Source organism: Narcine bancroftii, chromosome 3 (assembly GCF_036971445.1).
Source record: "Narcine bancroftii isolate sNarBan1 chromosome 3, sNarBan1.hap1, whole genome shotgun sequence".
In the NCBI taxonomy this organism is placed as follows: domain Eukaryota; kingdom Metazoa; phylum Chordata; class Chondrichthyes; order Torpediniformes; family Narcinidae; genus Narcine; species Narcine bancroftii.
In genome coordinates this window covers 287,059,502-287,075,976 of record NC_091471.1, presented here as the reverse complement: position 1 = coordinate 287,075,976, position 16,475 = coordinate 287,059,502, and the positions used below count along the sequence as shown (strand labels likewise).

At 47.2% G+C, this 16,475-nt stretch overlaps 1 protein-coding gene across 6 annotated transcripts in view; it reads left to right on the top strand.

The window, feature by feature from the left end:
* The window catches only part of LOC138758907 (paralemmin-1-like), a 178,872-nt gene that overhangs the window by 62,059 nt on the left and 100,338 nt on the right, over positions 1–16,475 (top strand). For all 6 annotated transcript variants that reach the window (XM_069928493.1, XM_069928492.1, XM_069928494.1 and 3 more), the window contains one exon: positions 5,015–5,060. In XM_069928493.1, the coding sequence (XP_069784594.1) occupies positions 5,015–5,060 (46 nt within the window). The remainder of the gene's footprint in view (positions 1–5,014; positions 5,061–16,475) is intronic.

Sequence of the window (16,475 nt, the reverse complement as noted above, 5' to 3'; positions counted from 1 at the left end):
CTCTGAAATTGACTATAGAGATTTAGAATAGGCTGAACTCAGAACTCAAAACCTGTCTTGAAATGGGGTTGTGCAGCAGGTCTGCTAACATGCAGCCTTCACTTCAAATTGCTGAAAAATACTCCTCTCTCTCTCTCTCTTTCTCTCTCTCTCCCCCCCCCCCCCCCACTCCCCCCACCCCCAAACAATGGATTTTTTTTTTCTGTTTGCATGCTCTTGCATCCCCTCTTAGGACAACAAATACCAACCAGAAATTTAAAACTCTTGCACCAGTCTAGATGTAAAAGATTTCTCAGTTCTTGAGCCTGGACACTGTTCAAACATGCTGGTCCATTAACACCTACTTGTGAAACTCTCACAAACGCTTCCCATTGTCTCTGCAAAGCCAACCGCAGACATCGTTTACTCTTGCATAGCTCTTAATAGCAAATGAGATGTTTGTTTGTGAAATGTGACCTAATAACTCAAACTCACAATCTTACCCTTTTAAGATTTATTTTATTATGTTTATTAACTTATTCCATAGCAGTACATGTCCAATAGTGCTGAAAATACAAAGTACCCTCCTCAACTAACAGCACATCCTCCTCAGCCCATATGCTCCCTCCACAATCTTGGCATCTTGTGTTTAGGATGTACATAATACTCTGGCCAATGGTTTTCTGGTAGTTCCTCTCAGTCTAGTTGAAGGCCAAGAATGACAGACACAAAAAAACAAAGACCCCCACCCCCTCCAACGTAGACAACCTGGTTGGAAATGTATCATTGTTCCTGCACCACTGCTGCATCTGTACCCTGGAACTCCCTCCTTGACACCCTGCCCCCTCCACCCCCCCCACCACCACCTTCCCAGATGGCAAGGTGGGAGCAACTTCAAAACAAAGCTGCACGTTCAAAAGTAGACAGTTTGCTAGCATTTCTTGAGGGCAATAATCGATGGGTAATAAATGTTTTAGCTTGTCAACATCCATATCTTGGAAATCATTAAAGTTGTAAAACATTATTGAAGGATTATTAGAAGCATTCAGTGATCTGTTACATGCTGAAACAGCAGATAGAACCACACAGACCATAAGACTCCAAAGGTTTAGTCTCAGTCTTGTTGACAGGACTAACTCACCAATAACCTGTCAACTAAGGTGTGGGTTTCATCAGGACTCCGCTGAACAGAAATGAAATTAACTATATACTCACTGGAATTCAGAGGGGGGGGGGGGGGAGGGAATCTTATAGTAAGGTTATGAAAGGGATAGATGAAATAGAGCTAGGAAAGTTGTTTCCACCGGTAGGTGAGACTTGATCTAGAGTACTTAGGGGAGTAGATTTAGGATGGAGATGAGGAGGAACTGCTTCTCCCAGAGATTAATTAATCTGTGTAATTCTCTGCCCAAGGAAGTCATAGAACCTGCCTCATTCAGTATATTTAACACAGTTAGATAGATTTTTGCATAGCAGGGCGCCAGGAAAAAGATGGGTGGGTGGAGCAGAGTGCACGACTGGATCAGTCGCAGCCTCACAGGCCGACTCCTACTCCCAGTTCTTAAGTTAATTAAATTGTTTATTGTCAAGTGCACTGAGACACAACGGAAACTTTGTTTTGCATGCTATCCAGGGGTATCAACCTCTACATCATGCAGCAGGTAGCGCAAGAATGAAAAACAGAAGTGCTAAAGAGAGAGAGTGCAGTGCATCCCTCCACTAACCTCATCACTGCTGTGGTCCAAACATGAACCAATGAGCTGGGTCAAAGCCACTGGCTTCTACATTTTTCCTCATCTCAGTCCTAAAAAACTTCCCCCTTATCCTTAAACTGTGACCCCTGGTTCTGGTTTTTCCCAGCACTGGAAACGACCTTCCTGCATCTAGTCTGTCTAATCCCTTAAGAATTTTATATGTTTCTGCAAGATCACCCCTCAATCTTCTAAATTCCAGAGAATAGAAGCCTAGTCTATCCAACCTTTCTTCATATGCAAGTCCTTCCATCCCTGGTATCTGTCTAGTGAACCTTCTCTGCACCCCCTCCACAGCGAGGATGTCCTTCCTCAGATAAGGAGACCAAAACTGTACACAGTACTCCAGATGTGGTCTCACCAAGGCCCTGTACAGCTGCCGCAGGATCTCTGTATTCCTGTACTCAAATCCTCTCGCTATGAATGCCAACATACCATTCGCCCTCCTCACCACCTGCTGCACCTGCATGTCCACTTTCAACGACTGATGCACAGTAACACCCAAGTCTCACTGCATCTCCCCTTTTCCTAAACAGTTACCATTTAAATAATAAACCTCTTTCCAGTTCTTACCTCCAAAGTGGATAACCTCGCATTTATCCACATTATATTGCATCTGCCACGTCTTGGCCCACTCGCCTAACTTGTCCAAATCACTCTGCACCCTCCTGGCATCCTCAACACAGCCAACCCCGCTACCCAACTTTTTCAGAAAAGATAGGTTGACCTTGGAGGTGATGCAGAGGAGCTTCATTCATCCGGCTGTTTCTGGAGATGAGTTAGTCGATGAGGAGAGACTGAGTCGTCTGAGACCATACTCAATGGAATTCGGAAGAATGAAAAGGGATCTATTTGAACATTAAAACATTATAAAAGTGATAGATAAGAGAGAGGCAAGAAAGTTGTTCCCACTGGTAAATGAGATTTGATCTAGGGGACAGGACATAGCCTAGTTTGGGGGTGTAGGTTTAGGACAGAGGTGAGGAGAGTGATGAACCTGTGGAATTCTCTGCAGGAGAGGTGCCACATTAAATATATTTAAGATAGATGTTTGCATAGTATGAAAATTAATGGGTTTGGAGGGTGGGTGGAGCTGAGTCCACGGCCAGATCAGCCACGATCTGACCAAATGGTGGAGCAGGCTCAACGAGCCACTAGGCTGACTCCTGCTCCTGCTTCTTACATGCCTATATTCAGAGGAAGTCATTAGTTATTGGTCTGGCTGACATGTGATTTCAGACCCACTGTTTCAGAGTTTTGTGCATTTATCATTAATCACTGGCAAGGGTTTTAGTTTAATTTGGCATAAGGGCAGAGACATTGGGCCTGTTCCAGTGCTGTACTGTTCTCTGCTCTCTGTTGAGGAACGTTGCAGCTCATTTGGCCAGTAACAGGCCATTTCTGCCCCACGATTCCGTGTCGCCCAATTAACACCCAATTAACCGACACCCTGGTGCGCATCGAATGGAGGGAGGAAACTGGAGCCCCCGGGAAAAACCCACGCAGTCACGGGGAGAGGATTCAAACTCTTTATAGACAGCACGGGATTCAAACCCCAGTCCCGATCGCTGGCGCTGTAAAGGTGTTGTAGTCATCGCCACGCCAACCCGTGCCCATGCCTAATTCGGGATGCATGACTTGTAAAGAGGAGTTCACGTCACAACTGACCCTGTGCTCATGAGCATCAGAAATAAAAATGGTGGAAACACTCAGCAGGTCAGGCAGCATCTGCGGAGGGAGAAACAGTTACCGTTTCAGGTCAATGAAATTATAAATACCCTGCATCAGGTAAAACAAAATTCAGAGTTGGCGGGAGGTGCTCAAACCCCTTTCAACTTAGCTTGTTCCCGCAGGGACAAACAACAAATCAGGAGTTTGCAAGCTCATTTTTAATTGAGATTGAGACGCAAGAGACTGCAGATGGTGGAGAAAAAGGCAAACCACAGGAGGAATTTGTCATGTCAAGCAACGTCTGAGGTTTGCTTCAAATTAAAATCATTCAGGTGTTGCTTCACTTGAAATTATACTTGCACTAACTGGTCAAAATCAACAAGAGTTCTGAAGCTACATTCTAGCACAAAGATCAGTAGCCTAAAGAACCAGGAAGGAGCCTTAGAGAATATTTGAACAGGGATTCTCAAGAGAAATTAGCTATATATGTGTGAATGGTCAGGTCACTTGCCTGAGTGCTACTGGTACCGTGTAACTGAGGTGCTATCAATAACTCAAAAGACTGAAGTCACAAAGCAACAGTCTTTTATTATGATAAACTTGAAGGGCAGCCCATGCTGTGACCCAGGCTTTCTGGAGAGAGGACATGATGTTGGAGCCTTTATTCAGGGTCAAATGGGAGGAGCCACGGATCCAGTCAGAGCCAGGGGCGGAGCCGGATAAATGAGTGTACAGCAGTTCACACAGTAACCCAGTGCGACCTGTCGCATGGTCGGCGACTAAACTGGCTTGCCTGGTGCGGAGGGTAGGCTAGACACCCTGCAGGATGAAAAATAAGACCTGTCAAAGGGCGGACGAACCCTCTCGTAGGATCAACAGCCCTCTGGCAAGCGTGTGCCATGAAGCGCGGAAAGGACGTCCCCTGCATCGAAGCTTGGTCTGGCCATTCCCTGCAACAGGACATCCCCCCACCATCTTGGACCTCGCCATGATCCGGGAGGGGATGTCGAGAGGGTGGGTCTGGACCTGTGCAACCGCTCCCCCCCCCCCCCCACCACTCACCTAAATCCATTCATGCACAAGCTGCTCCTTTCTGAGGAGTGGGGTAGCCTCATGTCAAACCCCACAAACTGACTGAAAGGAACCATCGTCATCCCATGGGATGGATCGCCAGAGAGAGAGATGCATGAAGGTAATACAAACTGGAGAATACTTTCAATAGCGTGCTGAAGTGGTGTTCTGCATGGATCTGCCCAAGCCCTGTTGCAGTGCAAATCGTCCTGTTGTCATTTATCCGGAGTTTGAGGATCGGGGCCATGGATCCCTGATCAGAATATGCTGCTTATACTTAAGACGCTTATTCTCCTTGGGGCATTACGTTACTGTGAAACATTACTGAACAGCATCTTGAAACATCGGTGCTGGGTTAGACTGCACTCACTTTGCTGCTGAACACTTTCCACAAGCAGTCATCATGAGGCTGGAGCAAAGCAGGTTCTCGTAGCCTTCTTCCCTGTTCAATCAGTTGTGATAGATTGCGTTAACACTTCCTGCAACAGAAAACCTCCTGCTGCTTTCATCTTCTCTTACCCAGTATGTTTTTCTTTCTCTAGGATGTCGGATACATTGTTTCAACAGGAGAGGCTCCAGGCGATAGCGGTGAGTAAATTTAACATCCTAGTCTTTCCGTTTAAGTGCCTTTTGGGAATCTTCCTTACACAACCAAAGAGGCATTGTCCATAGATCCAGGTTTCCCATTCTCCTTCATTTTAGAAGTAGGTTGGGTATAGTCCAGGTCCAGGAGGTCTCACATGCAAAAGCTAGGAGCAAAGAGGGAAAATGGTGAAAATACCCACCCCTCAGGGGATGGTCTTATAGCCATGGTCCTGGAAAGTGGGAAAATGGTGAAAATACACAGCCCTCAGGTGGATGGTCTTGCAGCCATGGTCCTGCTTCAAGGCATTTGGCTGTTGTCTGAGAGAGAGCGGAGAGGTGGCGGAACCCTCTGGCCTGGGACCCGCGTGAGGCCGTGTCCACGGGAGGTGAAAGCTTCTGACCCCACACTCTCTGCTCCCCTTTGGACGTGGAGTGCGTTCCTGCCTCCCACCACAGTCTGGACCATAAGAGAGGGGGGAGCAGAATCAGGCCATTCAGCCCATGCTGATTTACTGTCCTTTTCCACCCCATTCTCCTGCCTTCTCCCCATATCCCTTCCTAATCGAGAATCTATTCCAGTAAAACACAAAAGTCTGCACACAACCATGGTTGAAATAAAAACACAGTGCTGGAGAAACTCAGCAGGTCAAACAGTGTCCTCTATATCACAAAGGTAAAGATACAGAACCGAATGTTTCGGACTTGAGCCCTTCATCAAGGTATGGGCAAAATGTGTCACACCTTGATGAAGGGTACAAGCCCAAAATGTTGGTTATCTTTAACTTTGCTCCATAAAGTAGACTGTGTGACCTGCTGAGTTTCTCCAGCGTTGTCCTTTTATCTATCTCTCTCCACCTTACACAGCTGTCCGCGGCAACAAATTCCACAGATTCGTCAGCCTCTGGGAATAGAAATTCCTCCTCATTCTAAAGCGACATTTTTGTTCTCTGAGACTGTGCCCTCTGGTCGCAGACTCCCCCACCCTGGGAAGCATCCTCCCCACATCCACTTAACCCAGACCTTTCAGTATTCGAGATCCCCCTCATTGGCCTTCCCTGGTTCTCTGCAACCTCCATTAACAAACACATCTATTACAGGGATAGAGCATTATTTTAATTATTCCAGGCACTTTTAAGAATTAAATGAATGCCTTTGTAAAGATTTTTTTTAACTTTCAGTTGATAGCGAATTAATTTCCTGTCGTGTTCCCCAGCAAACGTATTCTTGGAGAAATAAAACCAGCTGAGCAGCTTCATTTGTAATAGTTTTGTGCGATGGAGCAGTTCTATCGCTGCCCTGCTTGATTGATGCCCCCTGGCGCACCTGAGAATTGGAGAAGATATTGAAACTAGGAGCATCCATAACATAAAGGCCTGAATCATACTGCTCTACACTGGTGCTTCTCGAATATAGGACTTTGAACAAGTCCTTCAACCCACAATGTTGTACCATCTTATAATCTAATTCTTCTCTACCTCACACCCATTACCCTCTACATTTCTTACATACAGCTATTCCCTGACATATGTTCGACTTCCATTCTGACTGACCGGTCAGATCTTGAAATGAACATGTCGGGCGTATGTTAGCATGGCATGCAGTCCCCAAACTCTCATTCCCCACACTGATTCCACTGCCCTGCGCTCTCCTGACAGCCACTGTCAAGCTCTACACCGATCCCACTGCCCCACACTCTCCCGACAGCCCACTCTCAGTGAGAGAGGTGCTGTGATGTACACAATTCTGGGAATCGTCTGATGGTCGCTATCGTACGCACACAGCTCCTAGCACTGGTGGGCATAAGACTAAGTTTGAATTTTATATTTACATATATTATTTCTTTATTTATTTAAAACATACAGTTTTTTTTGGGTCGTATGTACTGATGGTCGTAAGTCACATAGGTCGTAAGTCAGGGGAGAGGCTGTAAAAGATGACAGTGAACATTTAAATTCCATTCTATGTCTGGCAAAATGGTTGATAAAAGGGGTCAGAGTATTGAAATACAATTCAATTCAATCCAATTTCAATTTATTGTCATGTAATAAAGGCAGGGTAATATTACACAGAATGTATTTGCGTCTGGTCTAAGGTAGACAGATTTGCCATCGGCAGAAACTGCCTGAAGCGCCTCTTACAGTCAGTGAAAGTGAATCCCCTCAGAGTCACCATATGTCCATGGATTCGCCTCCAGCGTTTCAGGAGCCCCTGCAGTTACGCAGAGTCCGGTCAAAAACATCGGCAGCCCGAGCTCTAGATTTGAACCTTGGACACAATCAGAAACCCTTCAGCACCCTCGACCCCCTCTCACATCCCAGTTCCAATAAAGGTAACCCTTCAGCCGGTCTTGACCCAGTCTCCAGCAGTCTGCAGTCCAGTGTGAATCCCTCGACCGCTGTCGCCAGCAGCCCGTGCGAGTTCCTCGCCTCGAGTCACCAGCAGCCCGTCCGCCGTCTGTGTGCTTCTTCAACCACAAGAACCCGTCATTGGTCACCATCCTGTCGGCCGTTCCCTCTACTTTTCCTTCTCAAATGGGGGGTGATCTCCATGTTTTCTGGTGCCCTGCGCCAATCCTCCGCTTTCCGGGTGTCCGCAGCCCCTTGTGGCTGCCGCCGATCAAAGGCGCCGCCACTGTGGGCGCAGACCCTGCGGTTGCAGGACTTTTAAATAAAGCCACAGCCGGCTCCACTGGCAGGCTGTTTAGAAGCCTGTGCAGAGTTGACGGCCATCCGAATGGGCGGTCGGGCCCCACGGGGCAAGCCGCCGTAACAGCAGCTCCAGCAGAGCCCTCATTTTGGATCAACTCTCCAGCATTTCTGGGGGTAGATTATGTGATCAGCATAGGTCAGGGCTCTTTGTATCTGTCCCTTTCTCAGCCAGGGTCCATCCATAACCTTCCTCATCAGTGAGCCTCCTCTGAACAATGAAAGGAACATCGCCACACATCTATCACAGTCTTTTATCATGGATTTACACTCAGTGATTGTGGGGCCTTGGAGCATAAATGTTAAAGGGGCCCTAAATTATGCCGGCTGGCCCACGCACAGTGAAGGGGAAGCACTTCCACTTACACTGAGGTCATGCTTCCCCTCCCCTGTTAAAACATACACGTTTTGTTAAAGCAGTGGCCGTCTTCGTCGCCTACCATCCCCCACACAGCCGGCACTGCTCTGCGTCTCCCTGGCGCTGACACTGGCAGGGCGGTGCCAGCTGCATGGGGGATTACGGGTAATAAAGACGGCCATTGCTCCCGCATTGGCCCGCCTTGGCGAGCTGCCGGGGTGGCCCCGATCAGACGCCAGAGCGGTGCTCCGGTGAACCCTGCTGCCGTGTTGGGAGTTAGATGGGGGGGTGGTTGCGACGGTCGGCTAGGTACGAGGCAGTCGGGCAAGGTGAGCTCGGTGGCGCCCCATTCAAGTGGGACGTTGTATCCTTGATGAAAGGTTATAATCATTTTTGCTACCACCCCTTTAAGCTTTCATATTTTATTTCCTAAAAACCACACCCCCCCCAAACTCAGCCATTGTAGAACACTGATAGTATTGTGTAAATTTAGATATCAATTTCAAATGTCATAAACACAGGGGCCCTTTAAAATGCTGGGCTCTTAGCACATGCTACTTCTGCTACTATGTTAATCTGGCCCTGTTTATGGTGGGCAGTGTTTCCCCTTCCTCCCACCCCATCCCCTTGTTACAGGCACATCTTCAAAGGCTCAGAAGGGCTGTTGCAAGTCACTGTTTTTGCACTAGGGTCAACTGTGAATATTTATCATCAGTATTTATTTTAATCAGTTTACTATTATAGTTTTTCTTTACAAGTACTTGTTTGGCTGCAGCGAGCAAGAATTCCGGTGCATTTGTATATTGTACAATGTGTATGACAATAAACTCAACATCGTGAACATGATTGCCCCCTCCGCATGGTTCTCTCAGTTCTTCCAAGTCAATTTCTCCCCCCCTACTACGAACCATGATCTCTGTCACCAAAGCCTAACTTAAAAGAATTCCTTTACATTTATAATGACATATGAGAAAATTGTGTTGTCACACTTTGGTAATAAACGAAGTTATTCTGGAGATAGAGACATTGGAAGATTAGTTACTTACTTCTGGAGGATCTGGGGATTAAGCTTGTGAATTTCGGATCACTGTCGGGTGCTTTACACCAATAAACTGTGCAGCTGGGGAGGAAGGCAACAGCTTTGGAGGACGTGTTGCAGTGATTGACACACACCTTCAAAGGACATGCACCTGACGTTTTGATACAGAGAGACAGACGGCTTCACTCTCAAAAGCTTTTGTGCGTATTCTTGGCAGATATATCTGTATTTTGGTTTCTAGCCACAGAAATTAGTTCGCAGACCCATAATTAATATTCCTAAATCTTTCACAAAGCCTCTTAATGCAGGGAATTATACAATGGAAACTTAATTTCTTAGATGTAACGGGCCATTTTGGCCCACAAGTCCGTGCTGCCCAATTACACCTGATTAACCTACAACCCCCCACCCCCGGTGTACTTTGAATGGTGGGAGTAAACTGAAGCCCCCGGAGGAAACCCAAGCAGGCACGAGACCCGCTGAGAGCGAGGAGAGGAGGCACAGCGCTCTTCCGCAGGGTTGCATTGCACAGTCCAACTACTGACGGCTCAGTACAGGCCTGTTGAAGGTGGTTTATTTTAAAATCTTGCGACTGAGTGGGGCGGGGGGATAGTCCTGGGCCCAAGATGGTAGTGCCCATGATCGGACACAGCCTCAAGAGGGTGTAGGCTCTGGGGAAGCGGAGGACTGGTGCAGGGCACCATAAAATGGGGAGAACACCCCCCTCCCCTATTTGAGGAGGAAGAGCAGGGAGGTGACTGCAGCGGGAACTAGCTTGAGTTCCTTCTTGTACCATCACCAGCTATTCCTTCCTAGTGCCTTGTGTGCATGAGCTGTACATGTGATGTCAAGGTGCTGCCACTTTAAATGTAGACCTAGAGTACTGTAACAGGCCGCTTGGGCCCACGAGTCTGTGCCGCCAAACTTACCGTTAACCTGCACCCCCAGTACGGTTTGAACGGTGAGAGGAAACGGAGCCCCCGGAGAAAACCCACGCAGTCAGCGTGGGGTTGGAACCCTGGTCCAGTCCCAATTGCTGGTGCTGAAAAGGCATTGGGCTAACCAGTACGCCAAACCGTGCCGCCCTACGCCAACCATGTCACCTTACGCCAATGGTGCCACCTTACACCAAACTGTGCCACCCTACACCAAACCGTGCTGCCCTAAGCCAACTGTGTCACCCTACGCCAACCGTGCCATCCAATTTGCCATTTGGATTTCCAACCTGAGACCAGAAAAACCTGTTGGGTGTTCACAATGCTCTTTTGCATTCACTAAGGACTCAGAGGACAAGGCGCAGGGACCCTCAGGCAGCGCTGGGTGGAAACGGCTGCACACACAGACCACACGCCGACGTAGTATAACCTGCACACCTTTGAACGGCCCAGAAATTCTATTGGTCTGTACTGAGTAATAAAAACTAATGAAAAGTATCATAACGAAAGTTGAGGAACATATGAAGTAGGACCGGGGGTCCTGTCGAACCTGCGCTGACTGCGGACTCAGTCCCATCTACCCACCTTTTCCCCATATACCTTCATTGCCCTACAAATCCAAAATTATTTCAACTGTGATTTAAATATATTTATCAGTAGGAGGCCTCTGTTGCTTCCCCAGGCAGAGAATTCCATAGTTTGCTTATTGTCAAGGTGGCCTCTCCCCCTATTATTTCCCAGGTACTTTCTCATCTGCCCTCCCACCTGTTAGCCTGTGTTCCTTCCTTACTCCTCTCCTTCTCCCCTCACCACCACCACCCCATCCCCAACCTTTTCTTCAGACACCTGCCTCTTTATTGCTTATATCTGAGAAAGGGGCCAGACCCAAAACTTCAGTTACCCTTTACTTCCTGTGGACTTGCTGTGTTTCTCCAGCGCCCTTGTGTTCTGTACACTGAATAAGTTGGTTTTGCATGCAACCATCTCATCAATCCCTACCATGCAAAGTAACAAAAGCGCGGGCAGGCCGCAGAGTTAGAGCGCAGTTAGAGCAAAACCAACATTAGTTTTACTGGCAGTAAAACAGAAAAGACTCCAGACACAGTGGCTGAGGTAGACGCACAATATGCTGGAGAAACTGGACACAGGCTGGGAGATCGCTTCGCTGGGCACTTCCACTCTGTCCACTTCAAGAGGCCAACCATTTCAGTTCTGCACCCCACTCCCGCATGGCCTTGTGTACTGTCAAACCCAGACCACACGTAATTTGGAAGACCAATGCTTAATTTTCTGTCTGGGCACTCTCCAACCTGATGGCATTACCGTTGAGTTTTCCAGCTTCTTCTCCAATCTCCCCCATCCCTACGTCTTTTTTCTAGCTCTTCAACCCCTTCCCTCTCCATTCACAAAGCCAAACCCCCTCACCTTGTTTGCTGGCATGCCCTCCCTCCCTTATCCACCTATTACCTCCTGCCTGTGGGCTTGTGCTTCTCTCCTTGCTCCTCCTCCCCACCCCCAACATTTTGTTCGGGTGCCTGTCCACATTTCGCTCATACCTGGATGAAGGGCTTAAGCTCGAAACGTTGGTTATTATCTTTGCAACATAAAGTCCACTGTTCTACCTGCTGACTTTCTCCAGCGTCGAGTTTTTAATGATTTTTTTACTGACATGAGATTCATCCAGGAGTCTGGTAACAGCGGGAGAGGAAGTGCGCTTCAATCGGAGTGCATGACCTCCCACTCATGAATCTGCTTCCCAATGGGAGGTGGGAGAAGAGAGTGTGGCTGGGGTGGGATGAGACTCTGAAAATGTTGGCAGTTTCTCTGAGGTACAGCTGTAGTTGATGGAGGGGATGGGGAGGAGGTTGTCTGAGTGATGGCCTGAGCTACGTTCCCCACTCTCTGCAGTCATGGGCAGAGCAGTTCCAATACCATGCCTGAGGCACTCTGACAGGGTTCTCTCCAGTCTTCTAAAGTCGTGGAGCGATGCAGGGAACATGCCAAGTTTCCTCAGGTCTCTGTTCAAGTCCTTACTCCACACAGAGGGAAGGAACTGGGCACATTAATGATGCCAGCAGGCATCCTTCATCCAGAGGGACTGAACCATACAGTGTAGAGGAGCAGTGTGAATGGTCAAGGTTGTCCACATTAAAGCAGGTTTGAGGACAGCTTTGGTATTGCATAGCGATGATCTAACCATACCCACGTTGTGTGTCCCTGCTGTTGGTCATTTCAACTAATTCGTCTTTAATTGTTCTTGGTTAATGATCAATCCCATACCCTCTTCTCCATCATCGCTGCCAGAATGTGCTCTCCACATTCCCTTCTCCTCCAAATCTTCAGTAGTTCTCTGACGGTTACTGCCATTGGAGAGTAGCTGCAATCATCAAAGATCCACACCACCCATCAGGAAAGAGGTATAGGTGCCACAAGACTCGCACCCCCAGGTTGAGGAACAGCTGCTCCCCCTCCACCATCAGACTACTCAACAACAAACTCAATCAGGGACTCGTTTAAGGCCTCTCACTTTTGCACATTTTTGATTTTTTTTCTTTCTGTGATGCAGTTTGTTTACATTTCTTCATTTGTTTACATGTATGTGGTGTACATTTTGCTCTACCTCCACTTTGTCTGCAGGAAAATGAATCTCAGGGTGGTCTGTGATGTCATGTATGTTCTCTGACAATAAATCTGAAATCTGAAACCATCACCTCCCATGATCCTCCATGGTCCAGTCATCTCCTCTCACCCCCTCACCTTCCCACCTTCTCACACTGAATTGCCTCCCCACCTCCAGCCATCCAATCCCCTCCCTAGCTCTTCCCCACCCAAGTCCTCTCAAGACACTGGCCTATCTTTGGCCACCTCGTCTACCAATTGGCTGTCTTTCAAAGTTTCAATGGCTTGAGTACAATTAATTACAATAATATTGCAATCTCTTAGGAGACATTTTAGCTGCTTTCAGCAGTTTAAAGTGGAGATAATGTATTTTAGGGCTCAATTTAGTGTGCAAGAACTCTATTTGAATAAATAAACACACTGTAGATAGGCAGGTGCAAAGCTAGGAAACACGGACAAACAAATCCTTGACCAAGATCATTTGTGTGCCAAGATGACAGTGTTTGTATTCCCACACCATATGTGAGAGCGCGCACACACCCACACACACAAACACACCCATATACACTCACACACCCCTACACACTCTCACACACACCCACACATAGAGATACACACACAGAGATATACACCCACACACACACTCTCTCTCACACACACTCACACACACCCACACACACATAGAGATACACACACAGACACACACACAGATATACACCCATACACACACTCTCTCACACACACTCACACACACCCACACACACATAGAGATACACACACAGACACACACACAGATATACACCCACACACACACTCTCTCTCACACACACTCACACACACACACGCACACATAGAGATACACACACAGACACACACACAGATATACACCCACACACACACTCTCTCTCACACACACCCACACACACAAACACACCCATATACACTCACACACCCCTATACACTCTCACACACACCCACACATAGAGATACACACACAGAGATATACACCCACACACACACTCTCTCTCACACACACTCACACACACCCACACACACATAGAGATACACACACAGACACACACACAGATATACACCCATACACACACTCTCTCACACACACTCACACACACCCACACACACATAGAGATACACACACAGACACACACACAGATATACACCCACACACACACTCTCTCTCACACACACTCACACACACACACGCACACATAGAGATACACACACAGACACACACACAGATATACACCCACACACACACACTGATATACACCCACACACACACAGATATACACATACATATACGCATGTGCAAGCACACACACAGCAATACAAACACACATACCATAAACAACACACATCACAAAGATTCACAAACCCACACACACACCCACACCCACACACACACACATTCAGCAGTTCCCTTATTTTGACAGCTTAATCGCAGTTCTCAACTGAGTCACACAGGACATTGTGTAACCACTCAACAGGTGTGCAGTATCTTACAGAATCTTAGTCATCCAACATGGCCCAACTCGTATGTATGTATGTGTGTGTGGGAGTGTGTGTGTGTGTGTGTGTGTGTGTGTGTGAGTGTGGGTGTGTGTGTGAGTGTGTGTGTGGGGGTGCGTGTGAGTGTGTGTGTGTGGTGTGTGTGGGGGTGCGTGTGAGTGTGTGTGTGTGGTGTGTGTGGGTGTGTGTGTGAGTGTGTGTGTGGGGGTGTGAGTGTGTGGGTGTGTGTGTGTGTGTGTGTGTGTGTGGGGGGGGGGGATGAGAGTGTGAAGGTGTGAGTGTGTGTGTGTATGGGTGTGTCCATGTTTCCAGAGACTTGCTAATGAAGTCAGCGATGGCCGTGTTGTGATCATTAGGGTTGGTTGTTGAGTCCTTGTAAACACACCAATCTACAGACAGGAAGCAGACCCGTGGCATGGCATCTGTTTCCGCTGTCCAATGATGCCTGACATTCACAACCCAATCCTCACATCTCAGCTTCAGCTTGTGGGGAGGCACTGACTAGGATCTGATTGACCAAAGTGCAGGCCTGAGTACCAGTCGTTGAGGATGTTGGGGTCCCTGGTGGGACAGCTGATGTGCTCCTGTTGAAATGTTCGTACCACATTTCAAGGCTGTTGATGGAGGTGAATAGTTCATCCAGCGCCAGCTTTGTATCCAGTGCTGGGGGAGGGGAATGTAGACTGCAGTCACTCGAGCTGATGTCAAATCCCACCCTCTGTGACTCTATGTCAGGGTGTGTATAGTATAAGTGCAGACTGTATGTGTATGGTCTGTGTATTTGTGAGTGTGGCCTATATGTGACTGATCTGTGTGTAAATGTGTGCATGTATGAATGTTTATACATTTATAAGAGTGCGTATCTTCATGTATATGAAGCTGTGCTTTTGTGAGACAGTATGCATGCAGGTGTATGTGTGTGTGAGTGTGTGAGTGAGTGTGTGTGTGAGAGAGAGAGAGAGAGAGAGAGTGTGTATGGAAGAGTGGTAAAGAGGTAATATGTTCCTGTTACTGTTATAATCACTTTGATCTGGAAACATAGAATTACAAATATCTTCCATTACTTCAAACAATGGACCGATTCAAAGTTGGAGATGATTTTGTGCTTTGATCTCAGTGGATCTTCCAACATACAGACTTGAGCATGCGTGACATGTCAACACTGCTCTGAATGCTTCTGCTTCAGTGAGCGACTTTGAAGTGCAACGTTTAATATGCTGCCAAACCTGTCAGTCAGATGCTTAAGACCTGCCCAGTGACATCACAACCTCGGGAACGGCAGGTGTCCAGCAGCTTTCAGGGAAGTCCTGGGTGGGTATGGGATTATCTGGGTGATGGATGCCAGTGGACTAGAATGTTGTTGCATTGCTGGGGACCACATAGATTCCAACAGCAGAGCATTTGCAGGATTGATCAGCATTATCCGGGAATACATTTCTCTCATCCTTCAGCAGTTAGGCCTGTTTTTTATGGAAAGAATTTTCATGCAGTCCACTCCCACCTTATTTGGTTTTTTTTTGCATAAATTCCGCAAGAGCGAATTTTTCCAAGTTCAAGATATCATAATTTGACTCAAGCAGATGAAGCAGTATTTCTCTGGACCACGCTGCACACACACTGCACATACTAATCACTAATATACAGGAAGATAAAATTTAAAATAAATATATGTAAATATTTTGGAATTATTTAATTGGCTACAAGATCAATCTCACAGGCTGCGGGAAGAAGTGATTTCCCAGCCTGAGGGTCCTGATTTTGATGCTCCTGCATCTCCTTCCTGATGGTAGAGGGTCAAACAATCTGTGGGCTGGATGGAAATGGTCCTCAATAATTCTTTGACACCCATTTAAGCAACGCCCCCAATGAATGTCGTCAACAGGAGGAAAAAGGGACCTTTGTGATCTTCTCGGCCATTTTGACGATCCTTTGCATTGACTTCCGGTCCAATGGTTTGCAGCTACTGTCCCACACAATGATGCAGCCTGACAGAAAATTCTCAACTCTACTCCTGTAGAACATTGTTAAGATGGTAAAACAATGCTGGAAAAACACAGCGGGTCAAATAGTGGACTTTATACAACAAAGATAAAGGTACTTAACCAACGTATTGGGTTGGAGCCCTTCATCAAGGTATGAAAAAAATGTAGGCAGGCAGCCGAATAAAATAGTGGAGGGAGGGGCAGAGGGAGGAGCACAGTCTCACAGGGTCCCTTATCCACTGTTACCTCCTGT